Source organism: Dama dama, chromosome 9 (assembly GCF_033118175.1).
Source record: "Dama dama isolate Ldn47 chromosome 9, ASM3311817v1, whole genome shotgun sequence".
Taxonomy (NCBI): domain Eukaryota; kingdom Metazoa; phylum Chordata; class Mammalia; order Artiodactyla; family Cervidae; genus Dama; species Dama dama.
Window position 1 is genome coordinate 64,853,658 of NC_083689.1, and position 19,995 is coordinate 64,873,652.

The 19,995-nt window shown below is 43.3% G+C and overlaps 1 protein-coding gene across 3 annotated transcripts in view; it reads left to right on the plus strand.

Moving 5' to 3' along the window:
* The window catches only part of SLC36A1 (solute carrier family 36 member 1), a 74,344-nt gene that overhangs the window by 16,392 nt on the left and 37,957 nt on the right, over positions 1–19,995 (plus strand). For 2 of the 3 annotated variants that reach the window (XM_061151775.1, XM_061151776.1), the window contains 8 exons: positions 1,885–1,975; positions 3,010–3,098; positions 3,788–3,883; positions 6,110–6,194; positions 6,886–7,104; positions 11,504–11,602; positions 14,987–15,153; positions 18,678–18,847. In XM_061151775.1, coding sequence (XP_061007758.1) covers positions 1,885–1,975; positions 3,010–3,098; positions 3,788–3,883; positions 6,110–6,194; positions 6,886–7,104; positions 11,504–11,602; positions 14,987–15,153; positions 18,678–18,847 — 1,016 coding nt within the window. Of the gene's footprint in view, positions 1–1,884; positions 1,976–2,396; positions 2,451–3,007; positions 3,099–3,787; positions 3,884–6,109; positions 6,195–6,885; positions 7,105–11,503; positions 11,603–14,986; positions 15,154–18,677; positions 18,848–19,995 lie in introns of those variants that run through there. The other variant, XM_061151777.1, reaches the window with a different exon arrangement.

Consider the following 19,995-nt stretch of genomic DNA (forward strand, 5'->3'; position numbering starts at 1 on the left):
GCCCGAGCACATCAACGAAGACCCAGCACCACCAAAAATAAATACATTAATTATTTTAACAGAGAATAATTTTGGTCAATTGCTTAAGCCCTGCTGTTTCAGAGTTGAAGTATGCTGTTCTGGTCCAGTCCTCTCATATGAGATGATAGGCCCAGAGGAGGGAAGGGAATTTTCATAATGAATTAATGGCAGAACCAGGGCTGGAGGGATCTGATCTCCTATGAAACCCAGCCCAGAGGTGTTTTGGGGAGGCCTCCGGTAGGCAGGTAGTTTTGATGAAGTGCTTACCTTTGCCCTTAAGTGGATTAAACATTTGCCAAGATAGAAATTTGACTGGTCCGTCATTCTGCCCATAATCTCCTGGTCACTGGCCCCTGATAATGGAAGAGTCACCCCTGGACCCTTGCCTTCTCTTTATTTAGTCCAGGAGAGCACTTGCCTCTTCTCGTTCAGACTTGAAGCAGTTTTCTTGATCGTGCGTGAGAAACTTGGGGACAGTAGGAAGGTCAAGAAATTTTCTTTCTAGAGGTAGAGGGAGAAAGGTTACCGAGAGTAAAATTCCTTTCCAGAGAGTGTAGACGGATCTTATTTATTATGGTTCTTACAAGTTAATGGGCTTCCCCAGTGGCTCAATGGAAAAGAATTCACCTGTAATACAGGAGACCCTGATTTGATCCCTGGGTAGGGAAGATCCCTTGGAGAAGGAAATAGCAACCCACTCCAGTGTTCTTGCCTAGGAAATCCCATGGATGGCGGAGCCTGGCGGTCTACAGTCCATGGGGTCACAAGGGTCAGACACGACTTGGTGACTAAACCACCACCACAAGTTAACACATGATTTGCTTTCAGTTTCTACTAAATTGCAGTTTGGAAGACATATGTGGAAGCATTGTTTAGGAGGTATTTAGATTATATGTGGAGAAGAATTTCCAGACAGTGCCAGGGACCAAATCTTGAGGAAGTCTGGGGCAAAGTCGTATCATGTTTGATCTTTTTCATGTGTCTGCCTTATTTTCCTGCAGACTTAATTAGTTTCTAGAGACTAAAGTTCACGTCTGATCCATGCAGTTTCCACCATTGCATTAACACAATGTTTTACACGTTATAGATGGTGTTTGTTAAGTGGAAAAATAACGACACATGAGAGGCTTTCCAATTGCAGCTTGAGAGGGACAGTCTATAACAGCCAAGGGGAAACACTGTTCTCAAGGCAGAAAGATAAACTAGGTGACTGTCTGAAAAGGGCTTCTCCAATCTTAGGACTCTATGGCATTTGACTTTTTTTTTTTTTTTAATACACAATACACTAGGGACTGTGGGACCATATGACTTTTACTCTGTTCACATTACATAAAACTTTCTGATAGGGATTTGGGGCTTCTATTTTGTTATTTCCCCTGTTCTTTACTCACACCAGTGTGTCTGTCCTTCATAGTTATGCTTGGAATCCTCTCTTGCAATTCTGGATCTGAGTTTTTATAGTGGAAAGTTCCAGGGTGAAAACCAATACACCAGGAGCAACACCATACTGTCCCTCTGGTCTAATCTCTAAGCAAGGTGAACTCAGAGATGCCTCGGGGAATGGACATAGCCCAGTGACTAGAAGGGTGGGCTTGGGGGCTAGACAGCCTGGGTTTGAATCCAGACTCACACTCAGGTGTGTGACCGTGAACAAGTTGCTTCATCCTGTGTAAAATGAAGTTAATACTTATCTTATAGTGTTGTTCTGGGCTTCCCTGGTGGCTCAGTGATAAAGAATATGTCTGCCATGCTGGGAATTGAATGAGATGATTCATGAAGGTACTTAGCTCAATGGTAAGTACTCAAAAAATGTTACATCTTATTATTGTTAACCTGCCCTTTTCTGCCTTATTCCCACTTTAGATGGTTCCAGACCCTGATCCACCTGCTAAAAAGCAACATTGGCACAGGACTCCTGGGGCTGCCTTTGGCGGTGAAAAATGCAGGCATCTTGGTAAGGGTCTGCGTTAGTGCAGGGAAATATTGTGACAAATTTTAGGAGATGGTGTGTGTGTGTGTGTGTGTTTAATTTACTTCATGTAAAACATTTTGAAAAGGGGAGCTTTTCTTTTTCAAATGCAGTTGAGAAAAAGCAGGGTTCAGGTTTATTCATCTAAAGGTATGTATTGAGGATCTGCTGTGTGCCGGGCACTCTTCTAAATTCTTAAGACTATTATTAGTGAGTGAAATAGACAAAGATTCCTGCCCTCATGGAGGCTCCTTGAGGTAAGGAGGAGGTCCTGGCCGTTTCCATCAATAATATTAACTAAAGAATAACAGAATTCTCTCCATTTTTCAGTCGTTTCATGCCCTGCCCTTAGACAGACAACTCTGAAAATCTTATTTTTTTTCTTTCTTGATTCTTCCCCTGATAGACTGCCTGTCCAAAGCCATTCTGCTTTCTTTTAAAGTTGGAGATGGGGGATTCCATTGGTTAAGACTCTGTGCTTCCACTGCAGGGGGCACTGGTTCAAACCCTGACTGGGGAGCTAAGATCCCACATGGCTCGAGGCCAGAAGGAAAAAAAAAATCTTAACCAAATAAAAATGAAAATACAACATATCAACTTAAAAAAAATTATATGGGAAAAATAAAAATAAATAAATAAAGTTAGAGGTAGCTCAGAGGCTGGACTTGTCCTCAGCTAAAGACTGGCCTGTGCCATTACTCTAGACAGAACTCGCCCCCTCCCTCTCTTCTTCCCCGACAGTCCCAGGAGCCTTCTATTCTGCTGAGTAGGCAGCAGTCTCAAAACAGCCTAATCTGTGTCATTCTCCTCAGTGAGATTCATTCTCTAGAAGGCCTGCCGAGGTTCAGAGGGTGCCCTTCCTGCTCAACTAATCTCTGTGAGCACGTTTGTTTCTCGAATGCCCTGCTGGAAGTTCTGTCATTGGAAGGTACCCTAGTTACATTTTGACCATGTGCAAATTCCAGTTCTAACTCTGCTTGCCTTATTCTCCCTCCCTGGCCCGCGACGCCTGTCCACAGATGGGTCCCCTCAGCCTGTTGGTGATTGGCCTCGTGGCTGTGCACTGCATGCGTATCCTGGTGAAGTGCGCTCACCACTTCTGCTACAGGTGAGAGTGTTCCATGCACCTCTCGAGTGACAGACTGTCCTTCCAGGTTCCGTTACCAGCGCCGGAAGCGAGCACTCAACACACATCACTCTCGGCTCTCTGTGCTAGCTGAGGGTGGCTGCTGGTTAACGGCCTTTCTCTGGAAGTTTCTCTGCTCTTTCTTAGCTTGCTGTCATCTGTCACATGGGCTTCCCGGGTGGCTCAGTGGTAAAGAATCTACCTGTCACTGGAGTAGGCACAGAAGACGTGGGTTCGATCCCTGGGTCGGGAAGATCCCCTGAAGGAGGGCATGGCAACCCATTCCAGTGTTCTTGCCTGGAAAATACCATGGGCAGAGGAGCCTGGCGGGCTCCAGTCCATGGGGTCCCAAAGGGTCGGATGTGACTGCACACACATACACCATCTGTCACACTAACCTATAACCAGTGTACAGAGACCATATTGTAGTTTTATGTGCTTTGTAATATGGCCCTATTGAAAAGATTTTACCAGATGATTGCTTAATTATAAGGAAGTAACTGTCCCATTGACTTCAGACTTATGCTCCTCAAAAGCATCAGACTGAGGACTTGGTGGTGTGCCTGGGGTGGCAGATGGGGAACCCACCCAGGTCTCCATGAGCTGTTTGTCCTGTCATTGTCATTGTCTGACCCCACACTGCGCCCTTCCCATCTCTTGCTTCCTCCCAGACTGAACAAGCCCTTTCTGGACTATGGGGATACGGTGATGTACGGCCTGGAAGCCAGCCCCGTCTCCTGGCTCCGGAACCACGCTCACTGGGGAAGGTAATGGGTTTCTTTCTTCTTTGCGGCTGTGGCTGCCCAGTGTGGGGGTCTTCAGATAGGGTGGTGAGGGGTTGAAGACCGTGTAGCTAGTGGGAAGAACATTGCTTGGGCTCAGCTCTGCCAGTGGTCATTTGTGTGACCTTGAGCTGTGTGACCACTCCTCTCCCTAGGCCTCCGTTTTCTCATTGGTAAGACAGGAGGGCACTGGCCTGAAAGGTAGCTAAGGGCTCTTCCAGCTTTGACAGCCTGTGACCAGTGATGGTATTGTATCCCCTCTTTTGGTCAACAGACATTTGAACACACTCTTGTAAGTGGTACAAAGCAATTCCAGGTGTAGGGAGGATGGTTTCCCCATATTACATGGTCCTGGCTCTCCAGGAGAAGGAGAAAGATGTGTGGGAGATCTGTTGAGAACAAGAGGTCAGGGTGTACCAGTAGAGAGAGTATTAGGAACTAGCAATGCACTGCAGGGGCCCCAAGGGGGAGGAATCCTAAAGATGCTCTTGTCCACTGTGCCAGTGAGAAGCGTGCTTGATAGGTGCTTTCAGGGCTGGGCACTGGGAAGGAGAAGCAGGGCTTCAAGGGGGAGGTGAGGGGAATTAGAGCAAAAGGGTTTGTTAGGGAAAGAGATGTTTTAGGAGCTGACGTGGGAGGTGTTTGGATATTTCTCCTTCTGATAATTTTCCAGACACCTGGAGAGAGGTATTCTACTGTTTGTTTCCCGTTTGAGGCAATGGTACGTTTTGATGTAGAAAAGTGATAACATCAAGGGCTGGATCCTTTTTTTTTTTTTTTTTTTAATGTTTGTTTATTTGGCTGCATTGGGTCTTAATTGCAGCACTCAGGATCTTCATTGCAGTGCATGGGTTTAGTTGCCCTGGGACATGTGGGATCTTAGTTCTCTGACCAGGAATCGAACCAGAGTCCCCTGCATTGCACAGCAGATTCTTAGCCACTGGACCACCAAGGAAGTTCCTCCCACCTTTTTTTTAAATTGAATCATATTAATGTTCTCCAGAAAAACTCCTTTTTGTGATCATAGGGAGACTTTTACCTTCACACATAGTAAGCGTCCTCCTGTGATGCAGGTTTCTGTAATTCTTTCAGCAAAATAATTTCTGGAGAAGCCAAGTTGCCAAGTGAACCCTGTTAGTTGGTTGGTTGTTGGCTGAGTCTTTCTTCTCCTTTCTCCTTTCTTTTTCTGCATCTCTGTTTTTTCTCTGTCCTCCTCTCTCTCCCAATCCCTCCCCCTCTTTTTCTTTCCTCCCTTCTTCCCTACATCCCTCCCTCCTTTCCTTCCTTCCTTTAATAAAATTAATGTGTGCTCATGGTAAAAAAAAAAAAAAAAGCAGCAACAACAACTTTTTTTAACAAGATAGAAAAAGATCAAGTGAAGAGTAAAAGTAAAGTCACAGTTGCATGAATATTCTCCTGGAATTTTCTGAGTATGTAAAAACATGTATAAAAAAAAATGTACAGATTCCTCACATGTTTTACACTAATTATCATACTATGCATTCTGACTGGCAACTCGGTGGGATTCTTTTTTTCCTTAAAGGTCTTTAGACTTTCTGTTTCGGCACACGGAGATTTAACATATTCTTTTTACCTGCTGTGTACTGTTCCATCTAAAATGGCCTGTAATTTAAGCATTTTCCCTTTGATGACCCATTAGGTTGTCACTAGGTGGTGGTGGTGTTACTGTGCTTCAACCACAGGCTGTTTTGATATATCTCTTTCCATGTCCTTGTGTGAGAGTCAGTTGGCTTTTTGATCCAGGTTATGAAAGAGACTGTGAAGGGGTCCACTTCTTGGGCTCTTATGCTGAGGGCTCCCTGTAGCTTTAGGACAAACATGATGAAATGGGACAGGCGGGCCATAGGGAAGGGGTAGCCAAGGGACTGGGCAGTGGTCCTTATATGTGTGCTCCACTCCGGCCAGTCCAGTCTCAGGACTGTCTCGGGTCTACCCGACTGCGTGTAGCATTCCTGGCATGCAGCCAGGAAGGTGTTCTCGGGAACCACACAGATAGCGCCCCCCTCACCTTCTTCCAGGGCTCTACACCAGTGACACACTTTCTCCTCTTAGCAGGGCACACTCATCCTTGTAACCTGATGGGAAGGGTCTGTGATGACTTGGGAGGAAGCAGTCTTCAAACCCCCATCTCTCTGGCTGTCTTACTTTCTACCGTTTGATCTTTTATCTTCCTTCCTTCCCCACCCACAGGCGCATTGTGGACTTCTTCCTAATCGTCACACAACTGGGATTCTGCTGTATCTATTTTGTCTTTCTGGCTGACAACTTTAAACAGGTAGGCCCTAGTGAAAAGAATGGCAAGAGATGAGTGGGCTTTCTGTTTAGGATCCCTCCCAAGCCAATTTTGTTCAGCATGAGAATGAGATCTTAACACTTTACACAGAACAGGGTCAGCGTCGTCTGATTTTATTTAAAGGCCTAGGACATCGAAAAACCTCAAGATGTCTTGCTGTCCTCTGGTCTGTATTTTTTATTATTCATTTATTTATTAATGGCTGTGCTGGGTCTTTGTTGCTGTGCCCAGGCTTTCTCTAGTTGCAGCGAGTGGGGGCTGTTCTTTAGTTGTGGCATTCGGGCTTCTTGTTGTGATGGCTTCTCTTGTGGTTCGTGGGCTGTAGAGCACAGACTCAGTAGTTGCAGCGCATGGGTCTGGGTGCCCCGTGGCATGTGGGATCTTCTTGGACCAGGTATCAAACCCATGTCCCCTGTGTTGGCAGGTGAATTATTAACCAGTAGACCACCAGGAAAGTCCTTTCTTGTCTTTAGGTATGATGTGATCAATCCCAGCTCTGACAGTTGGGTTGCTAATGACAATTAGGAAGATCTCTGAAGATGGTTCCATGACCACTGACCTCTTATACGACCTTGTTCACACACTGAGCCTTTAGCCTAGAACCCCTTCCGGTGGGAGGGTCACTGGCCTTTGTCGTTGGAGAGGCTGTCTCTGTTTCTCCCCTTCATTCTAGGTGATAGAAACAGCCAATGGGACCACCAGCAACTGCCACAACAACGAGACGGTGATCCTGACGCCCACTATGGACTCAAGACTCTACATGCTTGTGTTCCTGCCGTTCATGGTGCTGCTGGTGTTCGTCAGGAACCTCCGAGCCCTGTCCATCTTCTCCCTGTTGGCCAATATCACCATGGCAGTCAGCCTGGTCATGATCTACCAGTTCACTGTTCAGGTGGGAGCCCAGCCTTCTCACTGTGTCTTATAGATAATCAGAGATACAAAGTGAGGAAGTGAGCATAAATAGAGGTATTACTTACAAGTGGTGTACTTAGATTAGGGTTTCTTAACATGGGCACTGGTGACGCTTGGGCCGGATAACTCTTTGTTGCGGGGGCTGTCCTATGCATTACCGGATGCTTGGCAGCATCCTGGTCTCTGCCCACGAGTAGCAACTGCTCCCCAGGTTGTGAAAGCCAAAGTGTTTCTAGATGTCGCCCAGCATCTCCAGGGAGGGCAGAATCACCCCCACTGAGACCGCTAGTGTAAACTTTCTCCCCGTTAGATGATCATATATGATCACTGTATAAGATTGGAAAATACAGAAAATATTAATGATTCTTAAATGTTAAATTATAAGATTTATGTTTTTATACTAATAATAGAAGAATCATCTTATGATATAACAAGGAATATTATATTATTATTTTACCACTCCCATTTTGTGTTTATTTGTCAGAATTCTAAATCTGGTGATCATTCCCCGTCACATGGCCCATGTGGGCAGGTCTGTGGGGTGGTGCAGGAGAGGATATCTGTATATGGATGGGTAGAAGATCAGGCTGAGCATCTTATTTTTATATCCATGTTTCCCTTCTATTTCATTTTTGTAACTTTGTATTTTATACTGGAGTGTGGTTGATTAACAATGTTGTGTTAGTTTCAGATGTACAGCAAAGTGATTCAGTTATATATATACATGTGTATTCTTTTTCAAATTCTTCTCCCATTTAGGTTGTTACATACTATTGAGCAGAGTTCCCTCTGCTATACAGTAGGTTCTTATTGGTTATCCACTTTAAATATAGCATTGTGTACCTGTCAGTCCCAAACTCCCTAACTATCCCTCCCCCACCACCCTTTAAAACGATAACTTCAAAGAAAGATTTTTGTTTGTTTAGTCGCCAAGTTGTGTCCAACTCTTTGCGACCCCATGGACTGCAGCACTCCAGGCTTCCTTGTCCTTCATCATCTCCTGATATTGAATATAATTCCCCAAACAACTTATCAATACATACTCATTAAAATACAGAGAACACAAGTACCTATGTGAATCTCCTCCACTCTAGGACCCGCTACATGTCTTTTCTAGGTCCTTTGAATGGATTTACCTCCTATATTCCTATGTAGAGAACTATATAAAACAAAAATTGGTTTTGTGTTTTTTAACATAATTTTAAAAATTATTATATATAGTGTTTATCTACCTTAGTTTTTTTCTTTAACAGTGCCGCAGAAAGCTTTCCATGTTGATATATCTGTTTTTACCTCTTTTTTTAAAAAATTATTAAATAGTATCTCAGAGAATAAATGTGCCATAGTTTTGTTGTTTATTTAACCAGTCCCCAGTCAGTGGCCTGTCAATTCATGTATCACCTTAGTGTTATTTCAGTATTATGATAGTATCCTTATGCTTATCTTTTTCTGGACATGTATAAATACTTCTCCGTGTATTTATATAATATATGCATACAGAGGAGCTGGTGGTATACTTGCTGGAGAGTATACACTTTAGAATTTTTTATACTGCCAAGTTGCTTTTTCCAAAAGCCATTTACCAATTTTACAGACTCCCTTCCATAGTTCGTAAACATCCCATGCTAGCCACACTGGACATATCAATCTTTTTAATTTGGGCCAGTCTGACAGGTGGACATTACCTCATTTTCACAGTCTGCATAACAGTGACCCAGTTACCCACCGATGAGGTTCCCAGGAAAACAGTGGGTCATAAAATGCAGCGACTTTGTATACTGAGGCAATGACATAATGAATTTAGATAAACACTATAGTCAGTGAGCATTCTCTGTGTTTTCCTTCAGGTGGGTGGCAGATACAGACTCTTCTCCTGTAGAATTATTTTCTAAAGCATCAAATAGACAGCTGTCTGTGTTCTATTTTTTTAATGGATTGGAAGGAGGGCCTGTGAACACATGAATGATCATTTCTAGAGAGTTTCTTCCCCTATCTCTGGCCCATTAAGTTAACACAAGGAAGCATCAATAAATGTATGATTTAATTTTATGATTAGCGATCTCAGTCGGTGCTTAGGACATGCTGCAGTGAAATTTTCAAAGACACAGGAAGTGAGGCCAGTTCACGTAGACACCACATTTAATTTCATACCACTGCAGATAGCTGGGCTGTGGTTGTTGTGATTGGAGGACAGGGATGGAGGTACAGGGTCCATAGCATCTCAGTCCCAGCTGAGAGAAGTGTCTGTCCAGAGGTCTGTCTGTGCCTAGTACAACCTGCGCTTTCGGATGAGGCAGCCCTGCTGAGGCCTGAGAGCGATTCTGAGCCTGCCTCTGGGCTCAGTGAGGAGGAGTGTTGTGACCCAGGAGTGCTCTCTACCGGGGCTGGAGAAGGGAGAATGTGGTCTGGCTGGGTGGCCAGCAGCTTCTTGTTGAAGTGGCACATAGCTAAAGCTGTCCCTCTGGTTGTCTTTGTCGCTACTCTTACTGCTGTCCCATCTTGGTGTCTTTCCCTCTGTGTCTTGATAAATCCCCCAGTGTCCAAAGTTCCTGAATTTTTTCCTAACCTTGAGCATTGGAGGGAGTCGCTTTACTCCTTCCACCTGAGCAGGTCTCTTCATCACGTGCATGACAAGTGGTACAGTTCTGAGCAGAGTCCCAGTAAATGTTTGGGTTCCCAGTACATGTCCTTAATTTATCACTGCATGTCCTTAATTCTTTCTTTATTTTTTTTTATGGCTGTACCTGGAGGCTACATGTATGTAATGGAGACATATTTTTTCACAGTTAATAATGTTCCTAGAATTGGAGTACATCTGGCAATCTTTATGTACATTTAACAGCAATTTCTCAAAAAGCTGTTATAGTTACATGATAATGTAGTGCAAATGAGGAGATAATATGTTGAAAATGACCTGATTTTAATTTGTATGTTTTTTTGCAAATTAAGTTTTTCCATTTAATTGGTTCGGGTATAAGGCAGTAGCCATCATTAAGTATGTGAAATTATAAATTTCTTCTGCTGGTCTCATTCACACCAGTATCCCCAGACCTGTATTTTGAAATTCCCTCTGTGATGTCTCAGCCCAATGTATGACCCTGGGCAGTTTTCAGAAACTCTAGTTATACTATGACTCAGGGAATTAAAGGACAATCTCACCACCATGTTTCATAAAAAAAAAAAAAAAAAAAAGATTTACTAGTCTCAGCTTCATTCCAGGAACTGCAGTGCTTCTCATAAAGAGATCTAACTGGTTTCTTAGCAGGGGCTCAGAAAAGAAAGCATTTTAAAAAATTCTTCATATTTTAAGGAGACTACAATATCAATATAATTGCTTTGAAATCTTTCAAAGAGAAACCTAATATAGAGACTAATAGGTCTCTTTTTTGTTCTCTAATATTTTTCTGTCACGCTGTTAGAACAGGCTCCATATTTATCTAGATACCTCTATAGTTAAATCAGCTTTAAAACATTGTAAAAGGCAGTTTTAAAGACATTTTTAAATCTAAAAGTCAAATTCTGAAAGAATGGCAGCTTTTGTCTCTTGAGTCCTGCTCCTTCAATACCAGCTGTCACTGGGGAATCTTGCCATTGGTCAGCCAGCTAGGTACATTGTACCTGCATGTTATCAGTTGCCTTGGTTTTTATTTGCCTTCTTTTTAAAATGCTGTTTTTGCTATTTTTTCCCCCTTTGTACCAATACTGCTGTCGTGTGCCTGTCAATAATATTTTCCAAGTGCTGATCACAGAATTTTTGAAAACAGAGAGGAAAGTAGAGGTAAAAGGGAAAAGTACTCATCTAAAAACCTACCACCTTTTCTTCCAGCTGTATCTGTGTGGAATGTTTATGTAGTTGTATCATCGTAAATATATAAATTTTAAAAATATTTTTCTCACTATTATTTCATTAGCAGTTTTTCATGTACTACTTATCCCACTTTGTACTTTTTAAATAGTGCATAATAGTGCAATAGTGTGGTTTAGTTGATGTGCAGTACACTAACAGTACAGATGTTCAGGGACATTTAGGCTTGCTGTTGCTTACCGTTCAAAGGCTTTGCTCAATTTTCTTCATATTTTAATCACCTTTTCCTTGTCAGATTATATTTCTGGGGATGGAATCTCCTAGTGAAAGAGTGTGATTCTTTTTGTATAGTCTCTAACATTTGCGTTTCCCCAAAACAAGTAGACTTTTCTTGGCTTGAAGGAAAAATTAGAAAGGCTACACACAACACCAAATTATCTCTCAGGTGTCATAGTGTCATAGTTTTTCCCTTAAGAGAATCTTAGATTTAGGTAAAGTTTGGCCTGTCTGATGCTGGGGTTGAAATCATGAATCTCTGTATAGCCTTTGCTCTATTTTGTTTCCTCTCTTTCAGAATATCCCGGACCCCAGCCACCTCCCCTTGGTGGCTTCCTGGAAGACCTACCCTCTGTTCTTTGGCACGGCCATTTTCGCATTTGAAGGCATCGGGATGGTAAGAGATACATCATGATTCTCTGGTGCCCTCGGTGTCCTTAAGGTCCATTTTAAGGAATGCTGAGGAAATGCTCCTAGAAATTATCTTTAAGGTTTATTGGCCATTTAATGAACATTTCAGAGACTCCACTGAAGTTTCCTAGCTCCAGTTTTTGTTTCCCTTCAAGCCTGTCTATTGCACACTCATCTCCTGTGTGTGCAGTAAGCAGTGGTGGGTGAAATTTGGAATCCAGGGTCTAGAGCTAGACCAATTTGGGGTTAGGCTCACCTCTGCCAAAGAGTACCTATGTGACCTTGTGCAAGGTCTTGCCTTCTCGGATTCTTCATTGTATGCTTCTGAAAAGCGAGCCTAGTGTTAATAGTTTTTAGGATTAAATGAGACATGTCTAAGGTACTTCACATAATCCCTGACATATGGTGAGCATTCAATAATTTTTATTTTCATTAATAATAGTATTGATATTATCATTAAATCAATAAACATATGAGTGAATTCTCTGCCCTGAAACTTTGAGCTGTATTTTCCATGTTTAAACCAATAGTCTTCACTCTTAGCTCAGCTCCTCCATCATTGCTATGATTTCACCAGTTTCCCCTAAAGAGAGGAATCTGTCCCTCCGGTATACCTAATTAGATTTTTACTTGTGTTTTTCATAATAAAGGTCCAGATTTCTTTTCTAAAGAAAGCTATTAGCCTAGGGTTTAGGAAATGGGAAGACAGTTCTCCTTTCATGGAGTATCTTTTTGTCCCTATTTGATTGCTCTATCACCTTACACACTTTTTTACAATTAATTTTCAATGGAACTTTACAATGTTTGTTAATTTCTGCCAAACAGCAAAATGAATCAGCTGAACATATACACATACCCTCCCATTTGGACTTCCTTCTCATTCAGGTGCACTGTCTAGGTTTTCTTTAAAGTGTATAAGGTGAGCATCCTTATACGCTTTTAAGAAAACCTCAGAGGTGGACATTTTTTGTCACAATTTGAGGAATTGCCTTGGTGGTGTCAATAGAATGTGTTAATAAGACTCTTAACACCATGGGAGAGACTTTTTGAATGATCATGTGTATGTGACTGTTCTGAGGTTTTAAACCTTCCCTGCTGCTTGCTCTTGGGGCTTCTCATTGCCCAAGAAGAACATCTCATCTTGATTCACAAACATATGGTTTCCCTGCTGCTTAGGCAGAGGCCTGAAGGGGCCCATATTACAGCAGGATAAAGAGCTCCCAAATACTCAGATCTGAAAAGAGGAGGCTGAGTGAATGTGGAAAGATGCCCGGGGACCCTGGGTTCTTAAGGAACATTATGCTGAATTTATCAGCTCTCCCTAACAGCACAGGGCAGAAGTTGTTCTTTGCTTCATTTCATCAGCAGGGGCTGAGATAGAGAGTCATTCTGTTACCGTCATTATCTGTTAATTCAAGATTTGTCTGTGTTTTCTCTTTTTAAAATAGATATATGGCTATTTTGACTCTTAGGCCGGATCTGAGGGTTGTTGGGTGTGACCAGGAGAACATCTGGGCTCAATGAGCTTTCCTGTGCTCTCTGTGTTTCTGCACCCCTGGTCCAGACTGGCTGGCCTGGAGGAGATGGGCTCCCTGCCCTCTGGCTCCCAAGACTCCCCATAGAAAGAAACCAAAGACAAGCTTAGAAACTGTTTCTTGTTGGATTGTGGATCAACTGAAGCTTGAGCCCCTTGATCTGGTGTGGGGGATGCAGGTCGGTTGGAGATGCAGAGCTGTGATGTACCCCGTAGCTGTGGGCCAACAACAGGCTCATGGTGTCTGCTGTCTGCTGGTGTGTCTGGCTGAGACATGCTCTGTCTGGTGGCCAGAGGCCCTTGTGGAAAATGGGCATAATGACAAGATCAAAGACAGGGGGAGGGGCCAGTTAGATGTTGCCCTAAGTTGCTTTTCCTGCAACAGCCCAGCCAGGTGCGGTTGATAGCAGATCATGAAGGTTGTCATAATCAAATTTGGTCTTTTCTCTCTTCCCTGTATGAACCATTCTTCATAAAATGCCTTTCATAATAGTATGGAGGTTCCTCAAAAAACTAAAAGTAGAGTTGCCATATGATCTAATAGTCCCAGTCATGGGTTATACTTGTCATATATACCCAGACAAAACTATAATTTGAAAAAATACATGCACCCCTATGTTCATAGCAGCACTATTCGCAATAGCCAAGATATGTAAGCAGCCTAAGTGTTCATCAACTGATGAATGGATAATGAATACACACATACATAAACACACACAGGGATATTTAACCATTAAAAAGAATGAAATAATGCCATTTGCAGCAACCTGGATGCAACGAGAAATTATTATACTAGGTGAAGTAAATCAGAAAGATACTTATATATGGAATCTAAAATGAACATATCATGAAACAAAAACAGACTCACAAATAGAACAGACTTGTGGTTACCGGGGGTGTAGTAGGTGGGGAGTGGGGGAAGTGGGGAGTTTGGAATTAGCAAATGCAAATTATTATGTGCAGGATGGATAAACAACAAGTTCCTACTGTATAGCACAGGGAAGTATATCCTGTGATAAACCATAATGGAAAAGAATGTGAAAAGGAATATGTTAAAGAAAATCCTCTGCTGTGAGGGAGGAGGCGGCAGGGTCAGTGGTTTGAAATAGGAGTCTGAAAACTGGGTTTTGTTATACATCTCCACAAACCTCAGCCTCCAGGATCCTCTATTAAGTCATGCCACCCCTAGCACCTCAGTTTCTCTAAGTTGGAGGTTTCACTTGTCACAGCTAGTACCCACCCCTTTTAAGGTAAGGAAACAGTTTCTGGGAACTGGAGTGGCAGTTTTCCTTGACCTGCATTTTGCATTCTTGGGACAGGTTAGCAGAGCCATGATCTCCGTCAAGATACAGTTGGCCTGGGCCACCGCTGGGTCTCTTCCTCCTCATGCTGAGTGGGCGTGATGCGAGAGGGCCTGTTGGGGGCTGTGCACCTGCATTCAAGGTGCAAAAGGCACTCCCAACCGGCAGGAGGCAGAGAGCCAGCCTGCAACAGGAGTGCTGGCTTCCGGGCCTGCCCACCATGCCTCTTGGGACTTCCTGCTTACACAGCAGGCTCCAAAGCTCCTCCAGCCCGGCAAGTGTTGTTATTGTTCAGTTGCTAAGTTGTGTCTAACTCTTTGCAACCCCATGGACTGCAGCATCCCTGTCCTTCACCATCTCCCAGAGTTTGCAAGCATAACGTCTGATGAACACCTTACATTTGTCTGTCTAGTAAAATACAGATGTGCTTTGGGGAAATTCTGGGGAATAAAAGAGAGGTTACATTTTTCTGAGAATATTACTTGATTATTGTTATTGACCATTAATGTTGCTTTCTCATCTCTCACTATTCTAGGTTCTGCCCCTTGAAAACAAAATGAAGGATCCTAAGAAATTTTCACTCATCCTCTACGTAGGAATGACTATCGTCACTGCCCTCTATGTCAGCCTGGGGATTCTGGGTTACCTGCAATTTGGAGCTAACATCCAAGGCAGCATAACCCTCAACCTGCCCAACTGTTGGTATGTAGGGGAGGAGGGAATCCTAGGAGCACTGGTTTTTTTCAAAAAATCAGTGAGGGTCATAATGTGTATTTTTCCTCCTCCTTATCTCTTAAATCAGCCCACTTCACTTTAGCCCCTTCTTGCCCCCAGTCCCCAGACTAGCACCATCCCTCCTTGGCTGCCCATCAAGCCTTTTGACTGGTCTCCCTGCCTGAGTCTGACTCTCTCTCGTATCTATTCTTCTCCTGTTACCTGTGGGAGCCATCTAACCCTCAGTCCCGTCATGCAGTCCCCCTGTTGAGAGGGCACAGAAATGTCCCTTAGTTCTTAACGATGAAGAGGAAACCCTTAGATGCAGTGAGGGCCACTCAGGCTCTAGCTCCACCCCCATCTAGCCCCTTCTCAGTGAAGAGGCCTTATACTGGGAGTCACTCTGTTTGAGAAATTCTCTAATGTCTCACCGACTGAAACGTCAAGGCTGGGTCAGTGGCCCTCCTCTCTGCTGCCGCGGGGTCCCATGAGGATCCTGTCCTAGTTCTTACTCCATTGTATTGTAGTTGTCTGTTTACCTGTGCTGTGCTCTCCCTACATTGTAAGCTTTATTCATTCTACGCCACCCCCCTGGCACAATGCCTGGCATACAATCTAAACCAAGTGAAACATTTTTGAACACAAAGGGAGGACTAAGTGCTGAGACTATGAGACATTTATAAATGAGGAGAGCTTACCAGGAAGCCACTGGAGCCCAGAGGATAGAGGTGATTTGCCATGTCCCAGCTCTCTATAGCCTTGGACAGGTCACAGCTTCCCACTGCCTCAGTTCCCTCTTTCTGGGAACTGAGACTAGTTATTTCTGTCAGAATGGTCATGCAGATCAAGTAACATGCGTGATCGTGGTACTACCGTACTGGCACTATGGAGAAGTAGGATGGTGCTGAGCTTTGTACTTTGGATGAGTCATTCTGATAGAGACAGATGCCTTGTGGATTGATTGATCCACTGACTGATGGTGCCACTTCTCCCAGGAGATCTGAGCCCAGAAGGGTCAAGCGTCCAGTCCACTGACCTCGAACCATGACAGATACACAAGGAGAGAGGAGGGCAAACTTGCCTGGTCCCCAGCTTCTGCTCTGCCTGTTCCAAGACTGTCACTTGCTCCATGTACAGGTACAGGTGGAGCCTGTCACCATGGGCTAGGAGCCCTTCTGTATCTCACTTTCCCTAAGTCATGATTGCTGTGTTGCAGAGAAACACCAAGACATACTGAAATCCTTCCTGGAAAGGTAAATGTCAGAGGGTGTGTCCTGAGCAGCAATTCTTTTTGGAAGATTAAAATTTCATTGCAGACAGCAGCTGTGAGCAGATGCTGTAAAGCTTATCGAACGCCCTAGGGATCAGAATAACCTTTCAGGTCGGCCTGGTTTTAGAGGTCTAATGGGTGAGGCGTTGTACAAGGACAGACTGAGGAAATTGAGAAAAATGTTTTTTCAGTAGGATCAGTGTTTAATACTGGTCACCCTGATGAACAGACAAGTGGCAACCCTGAAGTGGGCTGTTTCCTCCCAAAAGTCTTTCTCTTTCCCTCTAGTGCCTGCTTTTCAATTTCCAAATACTCATGCCCTTTCAAAAGAGAAGAGTCAAGTAGTAGCTCAGCATAACTGAAGATAAATGGATCAGGAGCAGCAGAAGCAGCCGACATAATCTGAAGCCATAGGCGAGCGTCTGTCTTCTTTCCTCTGGTGTTTCCACCCCAGCTTCCCTAGTCTTTCTGCCTCCCTTCCGGTATGATTTATTTGGCTGTCCCAGCAGGTGGCTATCCTGAATCTAGACTTCCCAGCACTCCAGAAGGCTTTGGGGCTGCACTGATTTAGTTATAGAGCTGCCAGCTGGTTTTTTCCCGAAGGGTTTTTAATTTTGCATTTTTGGAGCAAAAGACCTTTTGTCAATCTCAGTGTCTCCCAGGGTGTTCTCCTGCTTGTAGCATTAGAACATCTTCTAGGTATTACATTCAACCACAGAGAAAGTCCGTGCACACCATGAACAGTATAATAATTTTTTTTAAAAAGTCTTTATTGAATTTTTACAATATTGCTTCTGTTTTATGTTTTGGTCTTTTGGCCCTGAGGCATGTGGGATTTTAGCTCCCCGACCAGGGATTGAGCCCACGTCCTCTGCACTGGAAGATGAAGTCTTACCCTCTGGACCACCAGGAAGTCCCTATAATCACCACTTTTAAATAGATTTCCAGCAAGGGAGGGAGGCCCCAGTTTCTTGCTGGTAATGCATGAGGATCTTCTTTGAAGTGAAACTTTGCTTAGGGGCAGGATGGCCTTCTCTTTAATGAGCATGTCAAATCTGAATACTTACTGATCAGACCTTTTTTCTACTCTTCACTGTCCTAGGTCTGGGATAAGATAGACGTGTCCTGTGGTAGCTTAGCAGTCTCTCTGAGAAGCCTCCCATGAAGCAGTGGTAGGATAGTAGCCAGCCCTAGTGGGATGGAAAGATGGCTTTTGTTCCTGCCTGTTCATTCTGATTTTAGGGAGCACTGAGTTGGATGGGAAGGATATGAAAAGGCTTGTTGCATTTGAATTGTATTTTTTTCCTGTTGTTTACTCCTTTTTTTTCCCCCTTGCTTTTTAAAACGGTTTTTGTTTTTTAATTTTTATAATGTCTTGTTGGTCCCTGTTTTTATTTGTTAAAGGCTATATGCCATGGAAAAGATACCAAATATTCAAAGGGCATACAGAAAATATTAGGTTTCCACTTGCCTCTTCAGGACCCCTGTTTTACAATTTTCCATTTCAGAGGTGATCATTATCAATTTCTTGTGTTTCCTCCTCAAGATACTTGGCATATATAGGAATGTCACATGTATGTGTGTCTGAAAGGGAGTGTTTTTCCTTCTTTTTCCTTTTTTAGACAGTGGGTACCGTACTGTCAACACTGTTCTGCTTCATGCTTTTTTTCACTTCATTGTATGTCATGGAGGTAGTTTCGTATCAGCACCAGAGTTCTTTCTCCTACTTTTTAACACTTCTGTGGGAATGCCAGTTTTCCCAGGTGGCGCTAGCGGTAAAGAATCCACCTGCCAATCCAGGAGATGCAAGTGACATGGTTTGGATCCCTGAGTCGGGAAGATACCCTGGAGTAGAAAATGGCAACCCACTCCAGTTTCTTGCCTGGAAAATTCCATGGGCAGAGGAACCTGGCAGGCTACAATCCATGGGGTCACAGAAGCAGACATGTCTGAGCACATTGGGGTGCCATGATTTATTTAACCCTACCGATTAACATTGGAACTCTTTTTAATCTTTCAGACTTAGAGCTGCAGCGAAATATTTTTACTGTAAGTTTATGTGTGCATGTACAAGTATACCTATAGGATAAATCCCTAGACCTGAAATTGCTCATCCAAAGGAGACATGCGTTTGTAACTTGGAGAGATATGGCCAAATCACCACAGGGCCATCTTGCCCTCTCACTGCTGGGTGTGTGAGTGTGCACAGCTGGCTCTGAGTGTGTCTTGACTCTCTCTGCAGGCTGTACCAGTCAGTTAAGCTGCTGTACTCCATCGGCATCTTCTTCACCTACGCCCTCCAGTTCTACGTCCCAGCCGAGATCATCATCCCCTTCTTTGTGACCCGAGGCCCTGAGCATTGCGAACTGGTGATAGATCTCTCCGTGCGCACCATGCTGGTCTGTCTGACATGTGAGTAGAAGACAGGATCATTACCTTGTCTGTTTTCTCCTCAGAGGGCACCCAGTCCCCAGGGCTTTTGTGAGAGAGGGCTTGTGTCGTAGCCAGTGTTGTGTGAGCAGGGAACTTGGGGCGCTGTCCCAGCATCAGAGTTGAGGCATGTCTGTGGAGGGACTGAATTGATTGTAGACATGCTCTAAAGGATACAGGAATGGGAATGGTGGTTTCTTATAGAGACAGCCTAAAATGTAATGGCAGTGGTCATGATGCTTAGTAAACGGGTGCAATTATTATTCTGTATGAAATATGGCAGAAGTTTAAAAAAGATCCATTTAACACACATGCATAATGAGTACTGTAAGTTCTTTGATAGCAGGTGTATGTTTGTTTATTTCAAATAATCATGTTTCCAGGGTGACAGTCTATTCCCTGGATTGCATTTTGAGACTGCTTGATACTATTCTAGATACTTTTGGATGGTAGTCTCACTAAAATCTGTTTCTTAGAAAATTTCTGTTGACTACCCTAGGCGTTTGCTTTATCACTTTGTGTTTAATTCCTCTCTTCTGACCACATACCTGGGAGTGTGAGCTGAGAGACGAGATAGAGCCTTATTTGTTCTTGGTTAAAACTGGTATAATTCAAAAATAAATTATTTTTTTGAAGCTCCTGTGAGGTTGATAAAATAATTCTTGAATAAATTGGTCTGTAATACCTAATTTAAATTTTAAGGGATTTGCAGTTTCTTTCCAAATTGAAATGCTTGAATCATAGATGTCTCTTTTTGGCCATGGTTAGTTTTTTTTTTTTTTTTTAACCTTTACTCTTTTGGGAAAAGAGACATCTTTGCTTATCGTATTGGAACTTTCCTTAAAGTATGCAGTCCAAGCCTCTGTCTTTGGAATAAAGCTGATCTGTATTTCTTTTAATAGGTTTTTTTTTTTAAGTTATTTTTTAATTGGAGGAAAGTTGTTTTACAACGTAGTATTGGTTTCTGGTTGCAACAACACAAATCAACCATGATTATATATATATATATATCCCTTCCCTCTTGAGCCTCCCTCCCCTCCTCCAACCCTACCCATCTAGGTCATCACAGAATGCCAGGCTGGGCTCCCTGTGTTATATAGCAACTTCTCACCAGCTATTTTACACATGAT